The following is a 26970-nucleotide window of genomic DNA, read 5'->3' as shown; positions in this document are numbered from 1 at the left end:
TTTTTACCTCCCATGGACATGTCATGGAATATTTTCAGAGCTTGTTAAAAAAAATAAAAAATAAATAAAACAAGAAAGAAAAAATCATGAACATTTTCAGGCATATGAAATGATATTTTCATCATTTTATTTTTGCATTGTAAGTACAATTATCATTTTGTTAAAGTCTGATTTTTCAAATTGGTTTTCTCAGTTATTCTCTACTATCAAGACTTTCGATTTAATATTTATGCTTTGTATTTACTAAGAAAAAAGAAAGAATGCTGATAATTTTTCAACAAGCTAAAAAAAGAAAAAAAAACATTACTAAAAACGTGATTGAATAACATAAATTATATGTTCAAGAAATGCATCATCTTGCTTTTTACTTCACAATTTCAAGCTTTATTATGCTGATTAAATATATATATATATATATATATATATATATATATAATAAGATTACATAGAGTTTACACTGAAAGTTTTTTGAAAATGTCTTAAAATGTTTATTTTACTACTTCTAGCCCTATAATATTCATTTCCAAAATTGTAAAGAAATCTTTACAAGAAATATATAGGCTATTTTGGTAAAAGTCAGTAAAAAGGAATAATCCTTTTCTGTTTTTTGAGTTCTTAACAAATTGCGTTTGGTCACCTTTTAGTTATTTTTTTGTCACCTTTTAGTCACCTTTGTATTCAAATTTGTCACCTTTCTCACTTTTTTCAAAGGCCATCAGCAGTCCTCGGCCTGATCTTGTAAATATTTTGAAGTTTTTTACAATCGGAATCTATTTTGACGTATAGTACCTCAGATAAGTTTACTTTTTGTTTAATTTCCATGTCTAAAAAAGGAATTATTTTGTAAACCATAACAACATTGAACTTTCCCGAATTTCACGAAAAATTTCTCTGTTTTTTGAAATTTCAATCTTTTTACATCCTGCAAATGTTTAAATATTTTGGCTAATCGATTGTTATTTTCGCATATACTACCTCAGATTAACATATTTTATGTTTAATTTTAGTAAAATATTAATAAATTTATTTTATGGAAAACGTGCCAACGTTGAACTTACTCAGACTTCGCGGAAAATTGCTTCTCGTGTTTGAAATATGAATCTTTTTGCATCTTCCAAATATTTAAATATTTTGGCTAATCAGATGTTATTTTCATACATGCTACCTTAGATTATGTTTAATTTTATGATGTATTTTATGTTTAATTTTAGTAAAAAATTAATGAATTTATTTTATGGGAAACATGCCAGCATTGAACTTAATTCGTGACAATTTGTTTCTCTTGTTTGAGGTTTCAACCCTTTTGCATCTTGTAAGTATTTTTATATTTTTTGGCAATTCGAAATTATTTTGGCACATGCTACATAAGATTAGCTTGTTTATATTATTTTTAATAACTAAAAAGTTAATTATTTTTGTTTTGTTTAATTACATATATACTTACTTAATTTTGCAATTTTTATTTTAATTTTATCATTAGCTAATTCTTGGTTATTACAGATTTTTTGAAAAAATTTTTAATTTAAGCGATTGAGCACTTAACATTTTGACTTAAAGTTTGTATTTTAATGATAAAGTTGAGCTATACAGTTTTGTAAAGTTGAATTTATAAGTACATAATTTTTTTATGTCTGCTAAAATAATTAAGGTATATAACACGGGTGATTGTGTTTTGGTTATTTACTGGAAATCCAGTAGAGTTTGTTATGCTTTCATCTCCCTACTTCTGATTTTCACCCTTTACCTCAAATGTTCAAAATTACTACTTTTGTTGGGTTGTGGGCACTTGGAACAGCTTACCAGAAGAGACTGTAATCAGCAAATGGGTAGATAGCTTAAGGAAGGTCATTGATATTCATTGGGGTCAAATAAATTGACTAGGACCAACCTAGTTAGGCCCTTTGCTTGTTGCTAGTTATCAACAGGCACTTATCTGTGCAATATTTTAACTTCATAAATTATTTTAAAATAAGAAATGAATTTTATATGTATCAAAAATGTGTACAAATGTATATTTAAGTCATAGGGGTCTTAGTTTTAAAAATTACCCCCCCCCCCCCCGATTAGCTCAGTGAAACTTACTGGTGATTTCGTATGAAATCGATTGATTGATTTATACTTTGATACCCATAAATAATTATCAAAAGTCTAATACTATTAAACTTAGTGCAACCGAAATTACCATCTGGGTTGTGTTTTTGATCCTAACCGCCCTTATATGTGTATGAACCACTATCAATCAAAACCTCCTCTAGCAATTCCATTGAATTTAGGCATTGTGGTTTCTTCTGATAAAAATTAAAATCACTCAGGAAAGGTTCTTTTTTTATATATATATAAATATTAACTTGCATATTCTATAAAATATACTTCTTTGAATGTGAAGATTTCAAAATTAAACCTCGTAGGACCTGCTCCTCTTTATGACCAAGTTTTTCAGACATTTGCAGAAAAACTTTCAACACAGTGGATCTTTTTTTGTCAAAGTCTTGTTGTAGAAAAGGCAATTTTGTTTTTCTTTACTTTTTTATATTATTACCTATTATTTATATGTTTGCATTGCATGAAATCTTCATACAATGTTTTTAGTACAAATTTATGATATTGCCTTGAAAAAAAATTTTTTTTGCCTTGAAAAGTACTTGAAAAGTGCTTGAATTTTTTTCTCCCTGAACCCTGTGTATACAATGCTTGAAGTACTTGCAGAACAATTTTGGTCAAATGATTTTACATTGCAGAACATCGTCAAGTATTCTACTTTAAGGCTACTGGTCAGAATGATTTGATCTTTCACCAAAACAGTTGTGAGGCCATGTGGATTTCTTTGGTGATAAAAAAAAAATAAATAAAATGTGCCGATAGATAATTTAGAGCGAGATACCTACTAAAGGGATTTATTAAACATGGAAATGTTGTTTGCTGAAAAATAGTGTATTTCAAATATTTATGAATAATTTATCTGTAAAGACGATGGTAGTGGTAAGAGAAAAAGAGGATAAATGTAACTACAGTAGAAGACCATTATAACGCCAACCTATATAACGCAATTCTCTGTAAACCGCACAACTTTTCAAAAGTAAACAATTGGTTTTGGAAGTTTAAAAAATCCTTCTATTTTGCTTTGCAAACATAAAAATTGTTACGCAAATTAAATTTTGAAAGTGTTTCATCTTTTCATCTTAATTTAAAGCTTTTAAATTTAAAATTTATACTCATGATAAACAGAAAATACCAGATGGCTCTTGAAAATGCAGCTGTTATGTGAACCATGCAGCTAGCGGAAGTGCAGGATAATGCACTTTTTTTTGATTGTGAAACATATTTATTTGTGAATAACTAATTGTAATATTGGTTCTTTAATACTATTGCAGATAAAACTCATTCTGAATTGCTTATATATAGATATATTCTGAATGTTAGTTTCAAAATTTGTGAAATGATCTATATAACACAAAAACCTGTATAATGCAAAAGCTCTGGTCCCAAGGTATGCGTTATAACGGTCTTCTACTGTAATAGGTTATGAAGGAAGTAATGCATCAAATTTTCTAACTACAAATAAGGACATATCATTGATAGGGAGAGGTGGGGGGGGGGCAATGTTTTTTTTTCCTTGGAGGCTCACTATATCACCAAAAATTAGGTGCCCCCCTTTACAATACAGTAAAACCTGTGAAGTTGACCACCTGTCTATGTTGACCGCGTTTGTCAGGAACGGAATTAGTCCTATCTCATATAATGAAGGAAAACCTCTGTAACTTGACCACCTCTCTATTTGACCACCTACCTATCTCGACCACTAATGTACGCCAAATTTGGTTTGGAGTATTGTAAAAAACCCTTTGTAAGTTGACCACTTGGTTTATTTTCTTAAACTTTCTTCAACAAATTATTTTGTTTTATTATCTATTTATTTCTTTATTTATTATTATTATTATTTTATTCTCCAAACTTGTTTTTCATTTGCTGTTCTATTTGAGGTAGCTTTTTGTACTCTGTTAAATGAAAATAGGTGTCAGTAGAAAAGTTCAAAGTCTTTTCTTTCAGTTGCAATATGTTGTGGCAACACAGGAATTGTGCTACAAAGAGCAGGCCCGGATCTATACATTTTGGGCCCCCCTGCTACAAAATATGTAGGAACTCTCCCTAGTGGACAGCAGTGTCTATTTGTTAAGTGAATAAGTCTTAGTGCTAGCTTTTTCTATTCTTTCTTCAATTTCTAGGGCCGTTAGCCCCTTTAAAGATGTAGGCCCCTCGCACTGCGAATACGTAGATCTAGGCCTGCTAATGAGTAAAGTTACATATTTCTGGTGCAAGGGATTAACAGATAGGACATTTTAATTTTGCCTCTATGAACTGGTAAAGTCGAGCTTGTTGCTCTTTGTGCTATAAGTTTTACATAAAAAGGCTTCAAAAAGAAAGTTAGTTGGAACTTGAGATTAATAAAAAGTATGAAATATTAAAATTAGTTGAAAATGGAGAAAGCCAGAAAAAATTAGCTGACACATGTGGAATTTCTAAAACTATAGTGTCTAATATAGTTAAAACCAAGGAAAAAAATAACAAAATTATTTGAATAGTATTTTTAATTATTGTTTCACTTTCAATGATGTTAAACAATGAAAGTGAGTTGAACAGAAAGAGTAAGGGTGAATTACTCAAAATATGAATGAATAGATGGTGCAAGAAATGACATAATAATAATAATAATAATAATAATCATTACCGCCCTTTATAAGTTGACCACCTGTCTACGTTGATCACCAAAGTACTGCACCGCGAGTGGTCAACTTACACAGGTTTCACTGTACTTATTTTATGAAATCACAGCAATTGCCCTTAAATTTTGAAATAAGATAATAAATGAGAAATAATGCATATGTACCTATGAAGAACTAAAGTTGAAAAGTAACTTAATAATGCCGTCAGTAACCAAAGCTTATAGCAGATAGCTTCCAAGGCTTCAATTATAGTTTACTGTTGGAATTTTCATTAGCAAATTTTCATCGCCTCTCGAAAATCTAAAAGTTGCTTGAATTAATATGAAATGTTCATCTTGCTTAAATGAAGATATTTAGTTGTTAACAATGAATACCCACAAAAATGTTGAAAAAATCCGACTTTTTTTATATTTTCCCCATTTACTGGAACTTTAAAGGAAAAGGTGGGACTTTAGCAATGCTCTAAGGGAAAATCGCGACATTTTAGTTGGACATTCAGCCAGCGGTGCCGAGAAAAAAAGTGGGATTGTCCCGCAAACATCGTGACGTTGAGTGACTATATGGATGAGTAGCATATTAGGTGTTCAATATGCTCTTCACATTGTTCCGCTACTAACTTAACCAGAAACTGAAAATGACATGTTCCACATCAGATTAGAGGTTATATGTGCTGATGAATCTGGTGACTGATGAGTATGTCAGGTTTTAATTTTTAGGCATACTTCCATAACAGCAATTTGAACCCTGACTGCACCATCCATCGTCACATTTTAAAGCAATTTTTTTCAAATCACCAAGCAATCCCATGGCCTTACGACCATTCTGCCAAAATATTAGGTTATTCTGACGAGTAGTTTTTAAATTAGAGCATTTTGAAATTGGAACTTTAATTTTAATCACCCTGTTTATACAGAGAGCTAATTTTTCATGTGATTTTCTAAGGTGTGATGTTTTTTGTGATTTCTGTTTATGATCTGTACAAGAAATATTTCCCTTATTTTTTAATATTTATTTAACTATCTCTTTAGCATTAGTTCTTGAATTACAATTAAATGCTTTTAATTTAGTGCTATTATCTTAATTTTTGGTTTAAGTTTATTTGAAAAAAATTTTAATTTCTTTTTCATCAATATATAATTAAGTGTAATGTTATATTTCTGAAGAATTGTATGTAATTGGATAGTTTCCTTAAGTCTTATCAGATATATTGTGCAATGTCTTATGGAGACAGATCTATATAAACTTTTAAAAATCTATATAAACTCAAAAATTGGGAAACGATCACATTTGTTATTTTTTGTATCAGATACTGAGAGGTTTGAAATATATACATTCTGCAAATGTGTTACATAGAGATTTGAAGCCAAGCAATTTGTTGCTAAACACAACCTGTGATTTAAAAGTAAGATTTTTTTTACATATTACTTGAAATGTACATAATTAATGTAACCATTATTTTAAAGTTGATTTCCCGTCACAACGAATGTACAAATACAACAAAGTATCAATTTCAGCAAAATGAATTTTTACTCTTGTTTAATTTTCAGTACCTAGCTTGAATTCCATTACTACTAAATTTCCATTGCAATGAAAAAAAATTGTGGTCGTTTGAAGTTGGTTGTATCAGAATTTCACTATTGCTAGTCAACCATTTAATAATTCCCCCCCCCCCAAAAAAAAATATATACACATATATATGTATAAAGGGTTTATTGCCACTAAGATGTGCTTCTAAAAACTCGACTTTTAAAAAATTTGTTTTGCTAAAGTCTTGTCTTTAGCAGAGTTCTTTTGTAAATGATTGCTTATGTAGCTAAGAAATAATAAAATAAATTCATTTAACATTTTTATTTCAAGAATAAATTTCAAACTCTTTGGGGCATGCAATGTGTCTTGTTTAGTAGTAAAAAAGGTTAAGTCATATCAGGAGTCTGGCCAGAGAAAATTTGGGTCCGTTAACGGACCCTTCACAAAATTCCCATCAACCAAAATGGACCTTTCACAAAATTCCCATCAACCAAAACGGACCCTTCACAAAATTCTGATAAACAGAAACGGATCTTTCACAAATTGTTTATTGAAAGAGCAAATCTCAAGTGAAAATAACGCATATTTTCATGTATAAAAACGATAATTTTTTGGACTTAAGTTGCATTAGAGGGATTAGCATATACAAAATCTGCTAATTTTGCAAAAAAAGAAAAAAAATGGCACACTTTTGATGTTCCTGTAAGCGATAACTACTATATCCAAATAAATATAATGCTTGTTTGTTTCTTTGAAAGAAATTAACAGCTAACTTTCTCCCCGCTCATTATTTAATAAACAATAGTGTACAGCAAAATGAACTTGGAACTGCAAAGGATAGTGGGGGGGGGGGGTGATTTGATCGCTTCAGATAGGGTTACCAACTTCAAACTTATCACCTCTTAGCGTCTAGCGGTGTGATGTTTGACTTATTTTGGAAGAAAATTATAAGAGTTTGATTTTCCGATGCTAACAAGGATGGTTAACTTTGAGTTAACTCTTTTATTTACCGTTTTTTCTTTAGATACTTACATTTTGTAAAATACAATTTTTTTACATCCAATATGAGAATCATATTTTATTCTTTTTTCAAGCTAAAAAAAAAAAAAAAAAATTTTTTTGCAAATTTTTTTTTGCTTTTTAAAATCAGTAGTTATTTGATTCCCAAAGTAAAAGAAGTGACTTGTAGTTTCAGTTATTTGACTATCTTATCACCAGAGGTTCTCACCCCCCTAACAGCACTGGCACACCCCCTAAATATCCTGAAAATCCGTCCAAAAAAAGCAAGAGCACCCCCCCCTCCTTCTCGGTGGGCACCCCTGTTATTGATTTTCTATTCGGAATACATTCCTGGCTACATTTTTTTTTTTCTTTGGTGCCCAGGGATTTAGAAATAATTTTAGCTGCATTTGGGACACTGAATTGAGCATGAAATGAGTTTTTTTTTTATATAAGATAGATTCTCGAACAAGTTCTATATGTGCCAGGAGTGTTTATTTATTTTTCGAAGCTGCACAAACATTACATGACTTCTTTTTAATGAATATATTACACTATAAGCTTTTAAAGCAATTTTAAAAAAAAAATAATTTATTGAAACTTTAGCACTAGTTTGTAAGCAATAATGGTTTCGTATTTCACTTTATTTCGTCAAATATTTCATTAGCAGTTGGTATGACCTTTCATCGTTCCTGGAAAAAAAAAGAAAACTGGATTGTAAAATTTGTCAAAAGAAATTTTTTGAAAAACTGCATGTCTCTTATTTATTCATTTAAACTGCTTCTGTATTATTTTAGCCAATCAAAATACTATTTGCCAAAATATACAGTCTGAATTTGCAAATTTGATACAAAATAGAGAAGTTAATTAAATTTAGAATTTTTTTTACAATTTAAAAAACAAAGAATAGAGAAGTTGTTTTTAAAGAATTTTGTCTCATTATGAGGGTTGCGTTTTGGGGGAGGGGGGTAAAATTGCAGAGGGGAGCATGGCTTTTGGGGGTGAGTACCTCTTGTTAAAAGTTAGGTAATTATTTTAAAGCAATTTATTCAAATAATAATATCTGAAGTAGGGGTGCCGTCATTGGAAAAGAAAGTGGAGGCATGGTTAATGATGGAGACTACACTAGCAAAAATTTCAAAAGAAGGCATTTAAAAATAATTTCAGTCTCTATTTTAGGGAGAACATTGTGTGTGTGTGGGGGGGGGGGGGCTCTAAAATGCTGAGAGGGGATGCTATTGCCCTTGGGATGAGCTTTCCTGACTAAAGTTTTTGTATAGAACAGCTTGTGCTCATTTTGTTGTTAAATGTTTCAGTATTTTTCCCAATAATTATAGCTAAAGCAGGGCTAACGACCCTGGGCATGGGGGGGGGGGGGATGGCTCATGGCGAAGGCTACACTATTGAAATTTTTATAGAAGATGTTTCAAAATGATTTTGGTCTCATTTTTGGGAAATAGCACTTCTGGGGGGATGCCAAGCAAGGGCTGATCCAGAAAATTTTCAAGGGAGGGGCAATTGATCTTTATTACTTAATTTTTACTATTTATAATGGTTTTAAAATACTGATCACAACGATTTTGGACTTTAAATTTCGAAACAGTTCCAAGATAGGGTCCCAAACCCCCCTTACAACCCTTCTCCCAACATCAATGAAACTCATCAAAATTTGCGTTTTTTGACATTCATTTTCGAAAAATTACCGTTGAAGAGTCCCTCAAGGGAGGGGCGATCGCCCCTCCTTTGCATCCGTCCCTGATGCCAAGTAAAATGGGGGTGGGGGGGACTTTGTGCCATCACTCTTAGAAAACCTCCTAAGATTAACTATCAACATATTTGTAAGTAAATTTTTCAGTAATTTAATTCTAATTATTTTACAAAAGTGGGATGGGGGGGGGGGGGGGCGAGGTAAGGCTCTGTTCATGCCTTTCAAAGGGTGCTTTAAACAGATAATTCTCATTTTTGGGAGATAGCATTTCTGAGGGGTGGGGTGCTTCATAAAATTTGGGGATCTGCATGGGTTGTGCGTTTGCTCTTGGGTGGGGGGGGGGGGGAGGGGTGGCATCCTTAGCTAAACCATCTGCATTTTTCAAAATCTGTCTTTTTGTAAATTTTCCAGTAATTATATTATGGCTAAAGCTAAAACAGGAATCCCAAGTGGGAAAGGGGGACATGGTCAGGGTGCAGATTAAATCATCAAAACATTTCGAGGTGTTTAAAAAGTATTAAAGTCATTGCGGAATTTTTTTTTTTTTTTCAAGTTTCTGAAATCTATGTAGCTAAAATGCATTTTTAAGACTTCAAATTTTTTTAGAGGGTGGCCCCTAGGGACCCTCTTTCCACCCCACATCATGGGGTGAATACTATGCTCAGGATTAGGTTCATATTGTCAGTACTTGGACTGAAAATTGCATGAATTTCATGCTTACAAAGAATACTAAAACCTTTTTTCTTTTTTTTGTCGGGGGGGGGGGGGGGGGGAGTGGGTTACACCACAAATTGGCGTCCCGGGTGTCGCCCATGCTAGGTACGCCACTGCTTAAGTTTCTCCTCATCTTTAGGAACTTTGAAAAGCGAAACGTTTTCTTTGCCTGATCCGTAACCACTTTTGCCTACAATTTCTAAATTTCGTCCTCAAGAATCGCGGGGTAAACGGCGCCGGTCGGCACACTACTCTTTCTAGGCACTATAGTGTAGATGTTCGCTTCACTTAATATGCGGTGATCTGGATTCTTGTATAAAATACATTATTTGTGCAATATATGCATTTAACTTAAAATCTGCTGTAATATTTCTTTTCTTATTTTTTAGATTTGTGATTTTGGTCTAGCTCGTGTAGCTGATCCAGATCATGATCATACAGGTCTCTTAACAGAGTATGTTGCTACTCGATGGTACAGAGCACCAGAAATAATGTTAAATAGCAAAGGTTACACAAAGTCAAGTATCCTTTTCTTAGTTTAGTGGTTTTTTGTTTTGAAGAAAAGTTATAGTATGTGTTTTATACAGTGTTAATTATTCTAAAATGTGGTTAAATCTAGGTTTAATTGGCGAACAACAAGTTGATTGCTTATCAATTTTCACATTTGAAATTTGAGAAGTTAATTGGCTTTTGCTATGTCATTTTACTTAAACCTCTGTTAAGCCCATAAAGTCATCTACATTTTTTTTTTTTTTTTTTTTTTTTTTTTTTTTTAAGGCATTGGAGCTCTCACGGTTGTCAGAAGTTTAATAAAATGTACACCTCAAAAGAATTGAAATCAAAGAATTAGTTTGTTAGTCTTTTTGCTCTGTAGTCCTTAGTTACCTTCAAAGTATCTGACTGTATTATAAAGTTCTAATGACAGCAGCCAATGACAATGTTAAAATTTTATGGTGTAGAAAAGTTGGCTGAATTTTAAAAACAAAGTTGAAAATTTCAAGCTAAGGCTGAAATAATCAAATTATCACTGTTGTATTAATTTGTTGCAAACTAATTTTGTATTTATTCAACAAAATCATTTGAATAAAGTAGGTGCCCAATAGTAGAAAATATTTTGATACTTGAGATTTTGGCATGATGGTCAAATTTTGGGCAATTTTCTTTGATTCAGGCAAGATTGGCAAGGCTAAACAAAATTTAGTGGCAAAAATATATTATTAATTATCAATTATTTCGAACCCACGCAGATACATTGTAATGATGTATTTAGTGTGTGGTGAAGGTTCTAAATTTTTGCCAAGTTTTGTCACTGTGAGGCACAGTTGCCAACCCTGGTTTCCTTTAACAAAAACAGCATCTATAATAGAAGCTAATAAGTTGATTTTTATTCCTTACTGTTTATGTCTAGTTGATTTCAAAAGTGTGCTCTTTTTAATGTTGCACTTTTTTTAATTAAATGAAATTATTTGTATATGGTTCTTTAAATGAACTATCATAAATTGTCTTTTGACTTGTTTCCATGATTTTTTTTTATCTACATGACATGTATTCATCTATTAAAGAAGTTTATTATTAACATTTTCTGCTATCAAATTATGTTTCATATGATGTTTGTTGCATAACAACCAAAATTTCGTTATTCATTTTTAAAATGTATGCCTTTTTGATACCACATAGTAATTAATGTGTGTATATGTATTTTAAATGATGATTTTTCTTTAAAATTTATTTTATTTATTTATTTTTTGTCATTGTGCTTCTTCTGAAACAAATGACTAACCTATTGTTAAAGCAAATCCAAAATTTGTTCAATAAAGGACTGATTTATCTTGTCCCCTCCCCCCTCACCTTCTCTTTATACAATAATACAATGTTACTATCATATCATTATTTCCAATCTGGTACCTGACCACATTATGTTAGTGGAATTATATTATGTCCATATCCTGTTTAATATGTATAATTTAATAAGATCATATTGAAGATAAAGTATTAAATCTGAGCTAGCACGTTCATCATGCTAAACTTAAAATGGTGGTGCATAGTGTGATTGTACTAAGGACTAAATTATAAAAAATCCATTGTTTTTTAACGCGTACAACTAATAGAATCAGCTCTCTGAGTTCACAGTTTAACATAATACACAAAGTATAGTCATATTTCTACTTTTCACTCAATCACATAGTATATTTGTATTATACATATACCTGAAATAGAATAGCTATGATTGCCTGTGTAATTTACATGTTATTCTTCCCAGGGGGCATATTTTCAGTTTAAGCACTGTCAGTGAAGATTTCTGTTGCAGGATGATGTACAACTTACAAGATTAGTAGTTTTTATTTTTAGTTTTTGATACTGTTTTTCAGGTTTATTTTGCATGTGAGATTTATGCTGCTTATTTTTTATTATTTCTAAATTATATGAACAGTATTTTTCTGATAAATATTTTATTTTACGTAGCTTTTCTGCTCTATTGCTTCCCTAAAAATGAACTGTACCCTAATGTGCAGTTTACACTTCCACAGTCAACTCCTAACACTATTTCCACAGCACTTTCAAAATTTACCCTATTTGATCCTTAATTACATTTTTAGTTGATTTGTGGTCAGTTGGTTGCATTTTAGCTGAAATGTTGTCAAACAAGCCCATTTTTCCAGGCAAACATTGTAAGTATAAACCTAGCAATTATTATTATTTGTGTTTTTTTCCTTTCTGCTTCATGCATTTAAATTTTAGTGTGATTTCCATAGGTGAATACACATTTTTGTTTACATACACAGTAATTTCAACTTTTTGTGGTTCATTGTTTTTCAATGACAATTAGATTGCCTGAATTGTTCATTGTACCTTGTGTTTTGCTGTTTTTCTATTACACAGGTATGTATGGCAGACTAGGTACATTTCAAGTCATCATTCATTTTTGAAGTAATTTTATTTCTCACAAAAATTAATTTAGTGAACCCCTATCCCATTACTTATTATAGATATTGGATCTCTTTTGTCTCAAAATCTGTCTTTTTTTTTGCTGTGAAGTATTAATTTCTTTAACATAATGGGCAAAATATTTACCACACACACAAAGTTCTGAAATATGTTTTCGAGATTTTTTTTTTATTTATTTTTTTGTGCTAATTTATTAAGGGGTCACCTTTTTTAGTTAGACATTTTTTGTATTTATAAAAATTTTCTGTTATTTTTGTGTGTGTTAGATAGAGCAGTGGCAGGAGGGGGATAATTATTTGTATTTCAAACTGTAAAGCTTGTGTTCATATCTAATAATTATTTTGTTCAAGCATTTTGGCATGAAAAGTAAGTTTTTCTTTTCTGTAAAACTTTACAGAACAATATTTGTTTAGTTTACTTGTTAATGCTTCAAAAAAACTCCAGGCTTTACATGTTTCAAAGAAAATACCATGTCTTGATCCCTCTTTTTTTAACTCAAGGCTGAGTTTATCCCTGTTTGCATGATGTCTAAAGTATTAAAAACTAGTTGCAACTTTAAAAAATTCTTCCACAATTTTTGGATTACCGATTTTGGTTATTGAATGTGCTGCTTGTGATCCTTAATGAGAAAATAGTTGATGTTTGGTCAGTGGGTTGTTGCTTTGCTGAAATGATATCAAGGCGACCCATCTTTCCTGGTGCCAATTGTGAGTATCTGAAGATTGTTTGATATTGATGAGATTGACTCATTTAGTTTCATACATGCTAATCTTGATACATGTGTTCATATTCTGAGATATTTATTTAAATTCGAGGCTCTAAGGGATGTTTGTTTTTCCAGGAAACCTGTAAAATATATAATAGTCAAATACTGTAAATAATTTCTTAAAATTAAAAATTCATGCGAGTTAAACACAATTCAAAGTGATTCTGTTAATTTGGTCAAACTTATTGTTTCTCGATTTTTTTCCTTTTTTTTTTATTTTGACAAAAAAATAAAGGTACTGGTTTAAGAAAATAAGAGGAAATTTTAATCTAGGTACCATAAATTTGCATACCATGGGGGTAGAAAAAATCGTGATTGTTTTGAAAAAAATTCAAAAAAAAAAATATATTGAAGAATCAAACTTTTTGGAATTTAAATCGTTTTTTGTAGTTCTTTTAAAAGCTTACAAAACATTAGTTACTAATTAATTTACAATTATCACTCAACAGGAAGTTGATATTTTTAAAAATTGCAGCACTATTATATATCAGGGATTACTTCATAAAATTTTCATAATGTGATGTAAAACCAATTTAATACAAATGCATATTATTCAAATCGTCTTGAATATTAAGATTCAAGTATAGGATCCAAGTGTTAATCTAGGTAACAATTCAAGTATAGGATCCAAGTGTTAATCTAGGTTGACTGATATCTATATATATCAGTCAAACTTCTCGTGAGTGCCAGAAAATAGTTGGTCTAATCAAGTATTGACAGATTGGTAATTTTTCAGACACCATGTTTTGATGATTCGTAAATGTCTCATTATTTCATGAGCTTAATTAGTGGAGGTATTAGTTAAAACGTCAATCTTCAACTACGTTTTTGCCATTCAGAGTAAAGCGGAAGCTGGCAGTCTGTCATTTTCCCTTCATGGACCTTCTTCCCTAAGGGCTCACCGCCTTTTGCCTCTGCAAGATTATTGTTTATACCTGTACTCAGATAAAATCAGTTGTAGACGACAAAATGTTTAGTACTTTGAGTGTATTAAAAAATTTTCTGGATAAGAGGGAAACAAAAAGGCTACCAGTTTCTTTTTCAGAAGTTTTGAGTTGTAAGTGTTGTTTTATTATAATTAGTATTAAAACTGAAATGTTGTACTAAATCAAATTACTGTTTTTTAAAAAATCATTTCTTTAACAAAGATGTTTTCTTCTGTTTAGCATTTTTTGTAATAAAACTGTACTTGAATTTTTTTTCAGGTTTTCTATTAAGTCAAATTTTTAATATGTCAATGTTTTTTAAAATTTTCAAAAACACTTTGAGTTATGGAAGTTAAAGTGTATTTTTAAATATTGGTAGTTCCTACTTTATTTAAAGATCTTTCCAAAGAAACATCCGTACGTTGTAATTTACAAATGCTTGAATTATTATGCAGTGGGTAGGTCATTTTGATTGACTGAGCAATGTTTTCTTGGAAGCAGAACTGTGCTGCAGTTGGGGCAAGGAGCATGTCATCCGAAAATATTTGCTTTGTGTTTGTGAAAATAAAGTGAATTGGTTTAAAACGGGTTATTTTATTTAAAAATTGAAGCTGGCATAAAAAATTTTAACTGACATTTTTGGCGTAGTAAAAATCAGTTAACCATATCTACCCTATTAAAAAGTGTTTTCCCCAAATATTTTTTCACCCAACTACAGCACTGAAGCAGTGAGTTTCAAAAATAATGATTAGTATGTTGTTAAAATGTATCCCTAATGCAGAGCAGTATACTGATCAGATTTTTTGCATGAACACAATTTCAAATAAAGGGACATAGATTTTAACTTTCAAAAACAAAAAAAAAAATCGTTTGTGCCATTTACAAATTCCTCAAAAAGTTAGTTATGTGTTTTTTAAAATATATATATACACACACACTGCTCGACATTGAAAATGCAACACCAAGAAGGAGTGTTCAGAAATTTATGCAAATTCTAGAGTAGACTTACATCACTGAGTTAACACGAGAATGCCAGGCCGCCATCAACGAAGACACTTGCAGCAGATAGACGATTTTACGAGGGGTATGGTGATCAGACTGAGAAGGGGAGGTTGGTCCGTACGTCAAATCACCGCTAATATCCACATGGATGCGAGCACAGTGCATAGACTGTGCCGAAGATGGTTGGAACAACAAAATGTTGCAAGATTGAGGGGTGCCAGAGTGATGTCAGAACGCGTGGATAGGCGCATCTACCGACAAGCTGTAGCAGACCCACAAGTCACTTGTTCCTCGATTCTGCAGCAGGTGCAAGATACCCTGAATGTTCCCGTGTCAACCAGAACCATTTCCTGTCGTTTAGTCGCACGTGGTCTGCAATCACGGCGTCCGCTAAGAAGACTGCCATTGACCCCAGAACATAGACAGCAACCTTTAGTATGATGCCGGACTAGAGCGACGTGGATGACAGAATGGCAAAATGTCTTGTTCTCAGATGAATCCCGCTTCTGTTTATCCAGTGATAGTCGCTGCATACATGTGTGGCGTCGATGTGGAGACAGATCTAATCCGGCAGTAACTGTGGAACGTCCCACCGCATGACAACGTGGCATAATGGTTTGAAGCGTAATTGCGTACAATTCCATATCACCTCTATTGTATTCAGGGCACTATGACGGCCCAAAGATACTTGGAGAATGCTGCGGCCGGTGGCAATCCCTTACCGTCAAGGGGTACCTAATGCAATTTTTCAGAAGGCTAAGGCCCGACCACACAGTGCTCGTATCTGCCAACATGCTCTCCAGGGCACACAGATGCTTCCCTGGCCACCATACTCTCCTGACCTGTTACCAATCGAACATGTGTGGGAAGTGATTGGACGTGGTTGGCAGACTCTGTCCCTGCCTTGTTCAGAAGACGAACTGTGCCAAATGATTGAAAGGGAATGGAGAGCCATCCCTCTGGACACCATCCGCATCCTTATTGACTCTATGCCTAGACGTGTTTCTTTGTGTATCGCTGTCCGTGGTGGTCCTATATCCTACTCAGTCGACGCTGTTCTTGCTCAGTATTCTGCCTATCTTTTTGAAATTAAGATCATTTATTATTCCTTGCTGTCTGTCTTTTTTCAAAATTTCATCACTTTCTGACAACTCCTTCTTGGTGTTGCATTTTCAATGTCAAGCAGTGTATATATTCTGTTTTTTAATTTTATCTTTTAGTTTGATTCTCTTCAAAAGAATCTACCCATTGGTTTGTGAAAATTTTCTATTTTTCTTATAGATCTTGATCAGCTTAATCATATTTTGAATATTGTGGGTTCCCCTTCACAGGAAGACATGAACTGCATCATCAATGAAAAAGTAACTCGATTAGTGCATTATTTGCTCATTTATTAAATATTAAGATACATGCTAACATGAATGAAAAATAGTTTAAAAACCAAATCAAAGTATCTCTTCCCAAAAACATATGAAACATACATGTTAAGAAAATTTTACGTTTCACGAAAACACTGTGTAAATTAAGTCTTAATAGTAGTGTTAAAATAGTAGTTAGGTTCCATGGATAAAAACTAATACAGAGGACACCAGTTAATTGAATCAGCCGCTTTATTGAATGAGCTGCTTTATGAGATCAAAATTGCTTAGAACAAATGTGATTCATATAAGCGGCGGCCACTGTAATATATTCTAGTGATAAATATATATAGAGAGAAATTTCAATGTGTAATTATTTTGATACACATGCCTTACATATGTAAAAGAAAAGATGAATGAACTTACCATTGATAAAAATAGCTGGTTATGATGGTCTGTTGGGATCATTAAGAATTTTTGTTTGAAGTTTTCATAGGGTATTAATGCATCCATGATTTTTTGCGTCACTTCCATGACAAGATCTAACTAACAAATCAGGAAGATCATTTGCCAGCCATTTTCAAGGAATCTCTCAAAATTTTGCTTACAAATGAAGTTTTTTTAAATCCATGGTAATGTTTGTCCAGTATGTCTCAGAAATTCATTATTCTACTGTATATACAGTGAAGCACCGTTTATATTTTTCTCTTTTATACATTTTTATCATTAATAGGTTTTTAAATTGGTCACTACGGAGTCCAATACATATTAAGGTATACCTGTAATACATTTTTTCCTTTATATACACTTTTTTCATACTATCCCTTCATGATCGTATAAGGTTTTTGAGTATGGTTTTGAAATGTATGCTTCACTATTGCAACAGAGTGATTGCGATGCATGTATTACAGCTGCCGGCCGCAAATTTCATCAATAACTTTAAAATTTTCTTAAAACCTAAAATGTTGTGTAAAATTGTCTTTGTGTAATAAATTTGTGACATGTTTTGCATCCATCAGTTTCTGGCTTTGCGTGCATGTAGCGCGTCAGCCTTGAGTTTGATTCTGGATGTTTCTTATGATTCTTCCTTCTTATCCTCCCGTCTAAAACCTTATAATAATTTGACCAAGAGTTTAGACTCACCCTGTATATCATATGCTTATACACAAGTGTCTACTCGAGTACGTATACGTATATACGTGTCTCCCCTAGTATATAATTGTTCGTATATATACGAGTATATAATCGGGAATATACGTGTATAGTCGAATGTATATCTGTATAGATAAAAAATACTTGCAGATACCCAAATACGTGTTTATTGGTGCATTTATGTGAATACGTCTATATACGTGCCTACACGTGTATATGCGTATACATATGCATATACTCGTATATTTAACCCCTGTTTATTGTAAAAACAATACATATTAAGTGAAATTAATATTTAATTTATATCTGCCTTATACTTAACTATTAAGTGACATTAGAAGAACAATATTCGTTAAGCCTAATATTATGACCACTTTACCCCATCTTACTTAAATTGTTCTAACAAATTATTCAAAATAGATTCAGCTAACTGCTAATGAGTAAGAGTTCTTGAGACATGTAGGAAGCTTCCTGTGCAGTCAATCTGTTGATAATTCTAACAAACAAAATTTCCCACAGAAGTTAAAAGAGGTGTTCAGATTTTAAGAATTTTCATATTTACACAAAATATATATCTGAAACAAATAAATAGAGGAGACTGGGGATACTTCACCCCCACTATAGTTATCAAAAATTTTTCTCTGCTGCAAATTATCAATTTTTTTTTTTTTTTTTTTTGAAAAAGTACTTGAACAAAGATAATTTTTTCCTCTATCTGACAGTATTTTTAAGTTGAAATCAAACAGATAGTTTTGGTAAAATATTTTTTTTTTTCAATAATTTTATAAGGATCATGTATCCCCACATCAAGGGATACATGATCCCTTCATGGGGGATACTTGATTCCACTGAAAAGATACGTAAACTTTTCATTAGATCAACAATTTTATTTATGGATTTTAGTTTTTTACATAATGTTTCTAAAAAATAACACTGTTTCCAATTTTCTTTATTAGATTATAATAATGTGAACACAAAATAACATAGTTTTAATTTCCACTGGGACATTTAAAAAAAAATGTTCACAACTTTAATGAACTTATGACGCTTCTGATCAGTTACTTACTCTCCAATGCAGTTGTGAACGATATATTTTATAAATATAACTAATAATTCTTTTAAAAATAACATAATGAAACTAAAATTGCTACAACAAATTTAAAAAAATCGGATAACAAGCACAAAAAAACAATTTATTTGCTTCTTGTCTTGCAATAATTAAATTAAGAGTTTTATCAATTGAATTAATTTTAAAAAAGAAGGAAAAAGAACGCAAGTATCAGTACACTTGTAAAAAAAGAAAAGAAAACCTAGCATATGTTTCCAAAACCTGAAAAGTCAAATGCCAACAATTCATTTGTTTTAATTCTTAAAGTTCAGCTCAACCTAACAGGATGTGAAAACTTAACACTTTCATTTTAATACTCTTGTCAATTTTTTGGAAAAACAGGTAGATTAAGCATATTACCTTTTTGCTTTAGAAAACTTATTTCAAACTCTAGAAATCCAACTTTGCATTCTATCCGCTAATGGGTCTACATAATGGGCAACTCGTGTTTTTGTTGTAAATCTAACTACAGTCTATTCCCGCTACAACGAGATTCGACTTACGCGAAATGGCTATAATGCGAGTTTTTCACCAGCAGCGAATTTTAGAGTTAAAGCGAATTTCTTTCTCACAACACAAAAATATTTGAAAGAAATCGTGGCTCTAAGTATCTGCTTTGTTATTGACTGCCAAATATTGACTTCATGAGTGCACTTTCATCCTTTTAATATCACTGACTGCACTAGTTCCCACACACCGCACTATTCTAAACATTGGGGGGGGGGGAGGAATGAAAGGTTACGACTATTCAAGAAAAGGTAAAGATTGTTGATACGCTTGAACAACTAAAAAGAGGATCTAAAGTAGCACAACAATTAGGTATGAATGAACCTTCCATAGATGCAATTGAAATTTAAGAAAAAGGTAATCCGTATATGTTCTAAATTTAGTTTTAATATAATGCTCGTAGAGTAGTGTAAGCAAAATGCGAACAGTATGAAATGAGAAGCTGCTCTTATACTGTGGATTATAGAGACCCTGAAAGAGGGGCGTGATCATAGAATGGAAACATTATAAAAGTAAATGCTAAGTTTCTCTATTTAAATATATATTAGAATAAGGATCTGATTGCGCAGCATAATCATCTTCAATTTTTAAGATATAAAGGCAAATATAATTGTATCTACTGTACAGTACTATTACAGTTAGTGTATATTTATTATTGATACACACTGTACGAACTGTATCGTTTTATTTTATGATGATTTTGTGCATCGTACCAATATTCTACGTTGCATAATGAAGCTTTTTAAAAAATACAGTAAAAATTAAGCTCTTTATGTAAAAACGGTAATATATAGTTAATAAATAGTCTAAGACAGTTTCAAAGGGGCTTTAAAATGTCTAAAATGATTGGGTATATTAATAAAATATCATATACAATGCCATTTTCAACAACGCGAAATTTGGACTTACACGAAGAGTCTGGAACACATCCCTCGCACAAGTCAGGATCCGACTGAATAGCAAAATAATTTTTTCATTCAAACAAGAATTGGACATCTATTTCAACTTGTTAAAGCTCATTTGGCTGATCAGAACATAATTCATCAGTAGAGTTAGTTTATGTTCAGATGTTTAAGGTGTTATGTGGATTACAAGTGTGAACTGATTTTTTAATTGTTTAGCATACTTGGATGTCTCAGTTGCCAAATCGATTAACTCCAGTTAAAAAAAAAAAAATCCTCATTTCTGTTGTAATAGTGCTTTATCAATGCTAAGCATGTGAATTTAGATCAAAGTTTTGGTTCAGTACATTTCTGACCATGTGATAGTAGAAAATGTAACATGAGGGCCTGTTCACCCCAGTGGATAACACTATCTTCTCCATCACCTTTCTCGACTTTTTGTTTTATAGAGTTAATCGATTTGGCAAGTGAGGCATCCATTTACTGCAGTGATTGTTTAAATCTATCACTTATACTATGATATATTTTATTATGTTAACATGGTTTTGAATGTTTAAAGTTAATGTCAACTAAGTAAACAACTGTTATATTGTTTTCATTATGTTTATATTGTCATATGGGTACTTGATCCCTAGGATCAAGTATCCCTCTAAACAAAGGGATCAAGCATCCCTAATATGAAATTTTTACGAATATACTTGTTCTATTATTAACAATCAGTGGCAATTTACTAAAACTATGTCTCAATTGTTAAAGACTGTCTATACTTTAACATTACACTTTTTTTTTTAAGTTGTATGTATTGGATGATGACTTCAGAATGCATCTCTAAAAAAAGTTTCCTTTGACACATTCGGACCATCATTTATTGAGCCAAAACAAAATGGCTGCAAAAAAAGTGTTGCCAGTTTATGTACAAGTATAACTTTAACATTATTGTGAGGTTTCAAATCTCTACTTAATGATTTTGGTACATTTTTGGCTATGGGATCATGTATCCCAGGGATTAAGTATCCCCAGTCTCCCCTAAGGTATTTCTAGGTGCAATTGAAATTTACAGTAAAAAAAATATAAAAAGAGGTATGATCAGCTTTTATTTTTATGTGAAATATCTGCATTATTTATTACTGATAATTCTATGTTTAAATTTTCAAAATAAAATGTGTAAAATTATTATTAATGCTGCTGAAATTTTCTCTTTAGGCCAGAACATATTTGCAATCTTTACCTAGGAAACCCAAGGTTCCATGGACAAGTTTATATCCTAATGCTAATGTCCAGGGTAATGTTCAAAATACATTTTTTGCCTACAAGTTACGAACCATTTTAGTATTAAATCAAAAATCTTCTCACTTTCTTTTTTCTCACACCACATAGGCAACAACTATTTAACATCTAACACAACATGAAAAAAAAAAATAATAATAATAATGAAAATTGATTTCCTTGAAGGTAGTCTTTGAAGGTTTATTCAAACTTACGCTGTTTGATAAAATTACTCGTAAGTGTTTCATAACAGGTCCTTTTATTAAAGAGATTCGTCCTATTTGTATTACTTTTGTAAAAATATTGATGTTTGTTTTTTTTTTTTTTAAACAATACAATGCATCAACAAAGGTAGAACTTTTATGCCAGAATCAAATAAAAGTCTACCAACCAAAACAAGTATATGAGTCCTGCCATGTCAAATGACCTGTGATCAGGGTTGACTACTTTTTGACAGTTGGTGGTTTTATTGGGTTTTAATCCCGGTTTTTGCCGCCATTTTTACCATCATGTCAAAAACCCCTTTTTGACATATTTTTGACACAGTTGTTTAAAAACTTAAATTTTTGTCCAAAACCTACCCAGTTCTTTAATATTAGGTACAAAATTACATTAACAAGTGATCATTAGTTTTATGAATTTTGATTTCATACATTACAAGAAATTTTTTGACTGTTTTAGATTTTTAAAATGATGCAGCATAAAAAAATTCCAAACGTAATTTTGATTCAAGTAATAAAAGAAGCTAAGTCTTGTAGAATAAAAAAGCTATTATTAAAAATAAAAAGTATTATAAAAGGCTGTATATTTAAAAAATAAATAAATGAAATAAGTATCTTTAATTATCATTTACATACTATATTTAATCCCATTCCATATATTTTTTTCGTAAAGCATTCCGTAACAATATACCAGTTTTAAAACTTTTTGTATACCAAGTTCATTTTTAAATTAGGAAAGAATCAATCCGAAGCTGAAGACTTAACAGCTTATCACTCTAGCATTTATAAATTTTTATCACATAACCCATGTTTTTTTGCGAGTGATATTTTCTGAAGTTTAAACAATTTTTTCATAATAAAGAACTACCAGTATCAGCTTATTTTCTTTCTGTACTTCTAGTAATCATTACTAACTGCAGCATCAGGGGAAAAAAATAGCCTCTTACTGTAAGTCTCTCATTGACTTTTTTATGCTCAAAATGAGCGCAACTAATTTACGGACACCAGTCGCGAAGATGGAGGTCTTCGACCAGTAGGTGTAAACTTCGTGACCCTTCCAGTTAGTCCAATTACTTACAGGTCAAGATACCACTGCCAATTTGCAGTAGAAACGGTTTACTCATTTTGTTACTAATGTGACATTTCTTTTGGTTTTTCTTGCATATGTAGTCAACTCTATCTGTTTGAACTTTGCATCAATTCTTCCCTTTTTTCATTTCAGCTTTGGATTTGTTAGATAAGATGCTTACATTTAATCCTCATAGAAGAGTGACTGTTGAAGATGCTTTAGGCCATCCATATTTCACAGAGTATTATGACCCAGATGATGAGGTATTAATTTTTTGATAAAAGGTGTTTTTAACCCCCGACACACAAAGGAAGGGGGTTATAAGTTTGACATGTCTGTGTATCTGTCTGTGGCACTCTAGCGCCTAAATGGATGGACCGATTTTGAAACAGTTTTTTGCGTCTTTGGATGACATTAATTAACGAAGATATTAATTAAAAACCTCTAAAAGGTTTTTCGTGACTTTTGCAGTGAAAAAATATTTCAAAAATTTAAAATTTAATACCGAAATAAAGAATTATTTTCTGCACATTATATATCTGATATAATGTGTTTGGAACTTCCATGTTACATAGAATTCGACTTACAACGTTTTTTTCAAGCAGATTTTAATAACGGCTAAGCCTTTATTCACGCGATTGATCACCGAATTCATTGTTGGCCGACAAGAAAATTAAACGCAATAATTTAACAATTTTATCTGTTGCTAGTTTCTATTTGCTTGCAAATAAAATAATTGAAATTGATTTTTAATAGTATAAGGCTTTTAAAAGAATTTTCAATTTTCTTTCTTGATTCTGCAGTTGTGACTCATTCAGGGTTTTTTTTAAATTTTACCTACAATATAATTATTTGCTCAGATTTTGGGGAAAGTCACATGTCAATGTTGGCTTGGTGTGCTATATATATATATATGTATTTCTGTCGCTACTCAGTACTAACAAAGACATCCCCCACTGGCACAGACTTTGGGGATCCCTGGTGTTACAAATTTTAAAGTATTTATTTTTATGTGTTTAATCCTGTGAAACTTAGCATTCATTTGAGTAATTTTCATTAAAAATTACTTTTCTTTTGAAGTTTTCTCATCAGTTGATTTCTTTGCATGGCTAGCACTTAACATAGGTTTTAATGGACTTAGCAAAATATCATTAGAAAGGCATGTTTGGTATGAAATTGCTAAATATCCCGAAACTTGACAACTTTTCTAACATTAAAGAACTAAACTTTTCCAAAATTTTGCATTATTTCCATCTGAAAGTATTAATAGATCTGTTGAGTTAGTTTTTCGTCAGTTAGGGAACTAATGTTTAGTTCTGTTGCGAGCCTACATGCTGTATCGGGTATTGTATGGCATGGTACTTGATTTTAGTTTTCGTTTTTTTTAACTGCCCTGAAAAGTCCTTGATTTTATTTGAAGACGCTTAAAAATGCTAATTTTTGTTTTGTACCTACATAAATTCAAAATACTTAGTTTTTCTAATCAAGAAACTACATCTGCTATGTGAATAAAAGTTTAAATGCTGTAATGAATTTTATTGATTGAAAAGAAGGAAGAATCTGCTGAAGTTTTGAAGTGTGGAAAACAAAACCTAGAGTTGTATAAAACAAATAGTGAAAACCTAGAGGCCAACAAACCCGATTTTTGTATTGAAACTCTTGCATTTCTGTCTGATCTTCTGCTTTGTAGTTTATTTCTTCAATCTTAAAAAATAATAATAATAATAATTTCCCATTTTAAAAAAACTTATGCATAATCTTTTTTTATTATTATTATTATTAAAAGGGGGGAGGGAGATTTGTGAGAATTTTTGGGCAACTATCCTATTACAGTATTTTACTATGGGACTTGAAGAGATCTGGTACTCATTGTTGGGTTATGATTTTTTTTTAGTCTTTCATATTTTATTAGTGTTTCATAATTTGAATTGTTTTTTTTTTCATGTGCATTTTAAACTTGGCAGTTATTATTTGTTTATCATTAGCTATTTTATTCCTTTAAACCAGAATTCATAAACTTTATTAAGACTACATAGTTTTGAAAACTTAATTATTTGGCCCAGCTATGATTATATAGATAATTATTATGTTTTCCCCTTATTTAAAATCAGTGGCACATCCAGAGGGGATTTGCACATTCATCCCCCCTTGAAGCACAGAAAATTTTGGTTTTTGACCACAGTAAACAACTAAAACTAACCATATCATCCTCCAAAAAAATTTTTATGCTACTCCAGGGTCATTCCATGTCAACTCTCACACCTAAAAAGTGAGTGCTCACAGATTATAACAATATTTTGCAGGTTCATACCCATTTACTGAGTAGTATTAAAAAAAGCAAATTTTGACCCTCTAGCTGTAGTAGTTTTTTTAGATATAAGGGGTCAAAATTTTAATATTTTGCTCCCTTCTGGAACAGATAAAGTTAGAAACTTAAACTTTATATATTTTGAAAGTTTGCATTAAGAGCTTTAAAATGATACATTACATGATACAAAAATACAATTTTTCATTTTGAAGGTCATTTGAATACACTTTTGACCTTGAGTATTTCCAAAGGTAATAATTTTAAAAATCTGAAAAATATACAGGGTGAGTTCGATCGAATCTGCCATACGAAAGGGGGTGATAGAAGAGTCCAAGCGGAGCATAGAACCACCCATTATCGTGTCCAATCCTTAACCGTAACCGAGTTTTGGTAAATTTAAGGAAAATGAGTAAAAAAACAAAATTCTGAGAAAATGACTGATTTCTGAAATTCCTGTAGGACCTACAAAGAAAATAAGTACATATTTGGAAAGAGCAGACTAAATCCTACGAAATGATACCTTTCGCATTAAGATAGTCGCATTTTACTGAGAGCTACAAGCTTTGAAACATTGGACACACTTAGAATTAAAATGGTGCCAACGTTTTTAATCGACATTTTCAAAAACAACCGTAAGAGCTACAATCGGGCAAATCTAACCAAAAACTGGCCCATTTTATTGACTTTCAGATGATACAACAACAAATCATATTGGGCTTCAAGTTCAGCTGAAAGTCAGGCTTTTGTTTGAAACAGTGTAAAAATCTGCATTCGTTAAAAAAGGAAAACCAGCAAAAAGTCGCACTTTTCTGTTTTGAATTTTCTGTTTCACGATAGCATGTTGCTTTCTTTGTTTAAGAAAATGATATTTTTATATAAAAATAATAGTTTTAACATTTAATTTAGAGAAAAAACACATGAGATAACGATTCGTAGAAATAAAAGAAGCATTACTTTCCCGTGCTTTTCACAAAGGGAAAATCAATAACAAAAAAAATGTTACACCAACATCGATTAGTACATTTAATAAACCTGCAAAATTTACAATAGCTGCTGAAATTGGTCGCTGCCACATCTGATACACGCTCTTGCCCTTTTGCGAACGGAAACAACCGTTGCTCTTAGAGAAATTTCATTCCTTAGTTTGCCTACTGCTTCAACAAGCGGGTCGCTCAATTCTTTCAAACTTGCTACTTCTGTTTTGTAAACTTCTTGTTTTAACCATCACAAAATCCGTACACGAAATGCATATCAGCATACTCTTCGTTAAAAAATCGAGACATACCCAAAAATCGAGAAAAGAATATAGCAACTTATCTTTAGAAACTTTAACGAAAACTTTCAAAAACTAAAAGCACACTCTCAACTGACTTACTGTAAAAAGAATCATAATTCTAGCAATTTTCAAAACACATTTACAAAATATCAGAAATAAGCAAACGATACATAAAATATTATGACAAATGAATAATTCTGTTTAGTTTTTATCATTAATTGTTTTGTTAAACAAATACTTTTTATTTTCAGATGATATTTTTCACAATCATAAATCGTAATCGGAAGTCTTTTGATGGGTCTGTATATGTTTTAAGGTCTTATAATGCAGGAAGCTCATATTTAGAGTTCATTGAACATCATTTGCCTGACCTTCTTGATACTATTCTTGTTCAGGAGAGAGCGGAAATCATTTTCCAACACAATGGAGCCCTTGCACATTCTTCAAATGCCGTTTGGGAATTTCTAACTGAACAGTATCCCCAATGGATTGGT

The 26970-nt window shown here is 31.5% G+C and overlaps 1 protein-coding gene across 1 annotated transcript in view; it reads left to right on the top strand.

Annotated features, from left to right (window-relative positions):
* LOC129222192 (mitogen-activated protein kinase 1-like) overlaps positions 1-26970 on the top strand; it is a 57739-nt gene that overhangs the window by 15931 nt on the left and 14838 nt on the right. The window contains 7 exon segments of the mRNA XM_054856663.1: positions 5924-5981; positions 5983-6123; positions 10059-10191; positions 12267-12338; positions 16591-16670; positions 21540-21618; positions 23046-23155. Of these exon segments, the coding sequence (XP_054712638.1) occupies positions 5924-5981; positions 5983-6123; positions 10059-10191; positions 12267-12338; positions 16591-16670; positions 21540-21618; positions 23046-23155 (673 nt within the window).

Source organism: Uloborus diversus, chromosome 5 (genome assembly GCF_026930045.1).
Source record: "Uloborus diversus isolate 005 chromosome 5, Udiv.v.3.1, whole genome shotgun sequence".
Classification (NCBI taxonomy): domain Eukaryota; kingdom Metazoa; phylum Arthropoda; class Arachnida; order Araneae; family Uloboridae; genus Uloborus; species Uloborus diversus.
Note: the sequence above shows the minus strand (reverse complement) of the source record. Positions and strands in the feature narration are given on the sequence as shown.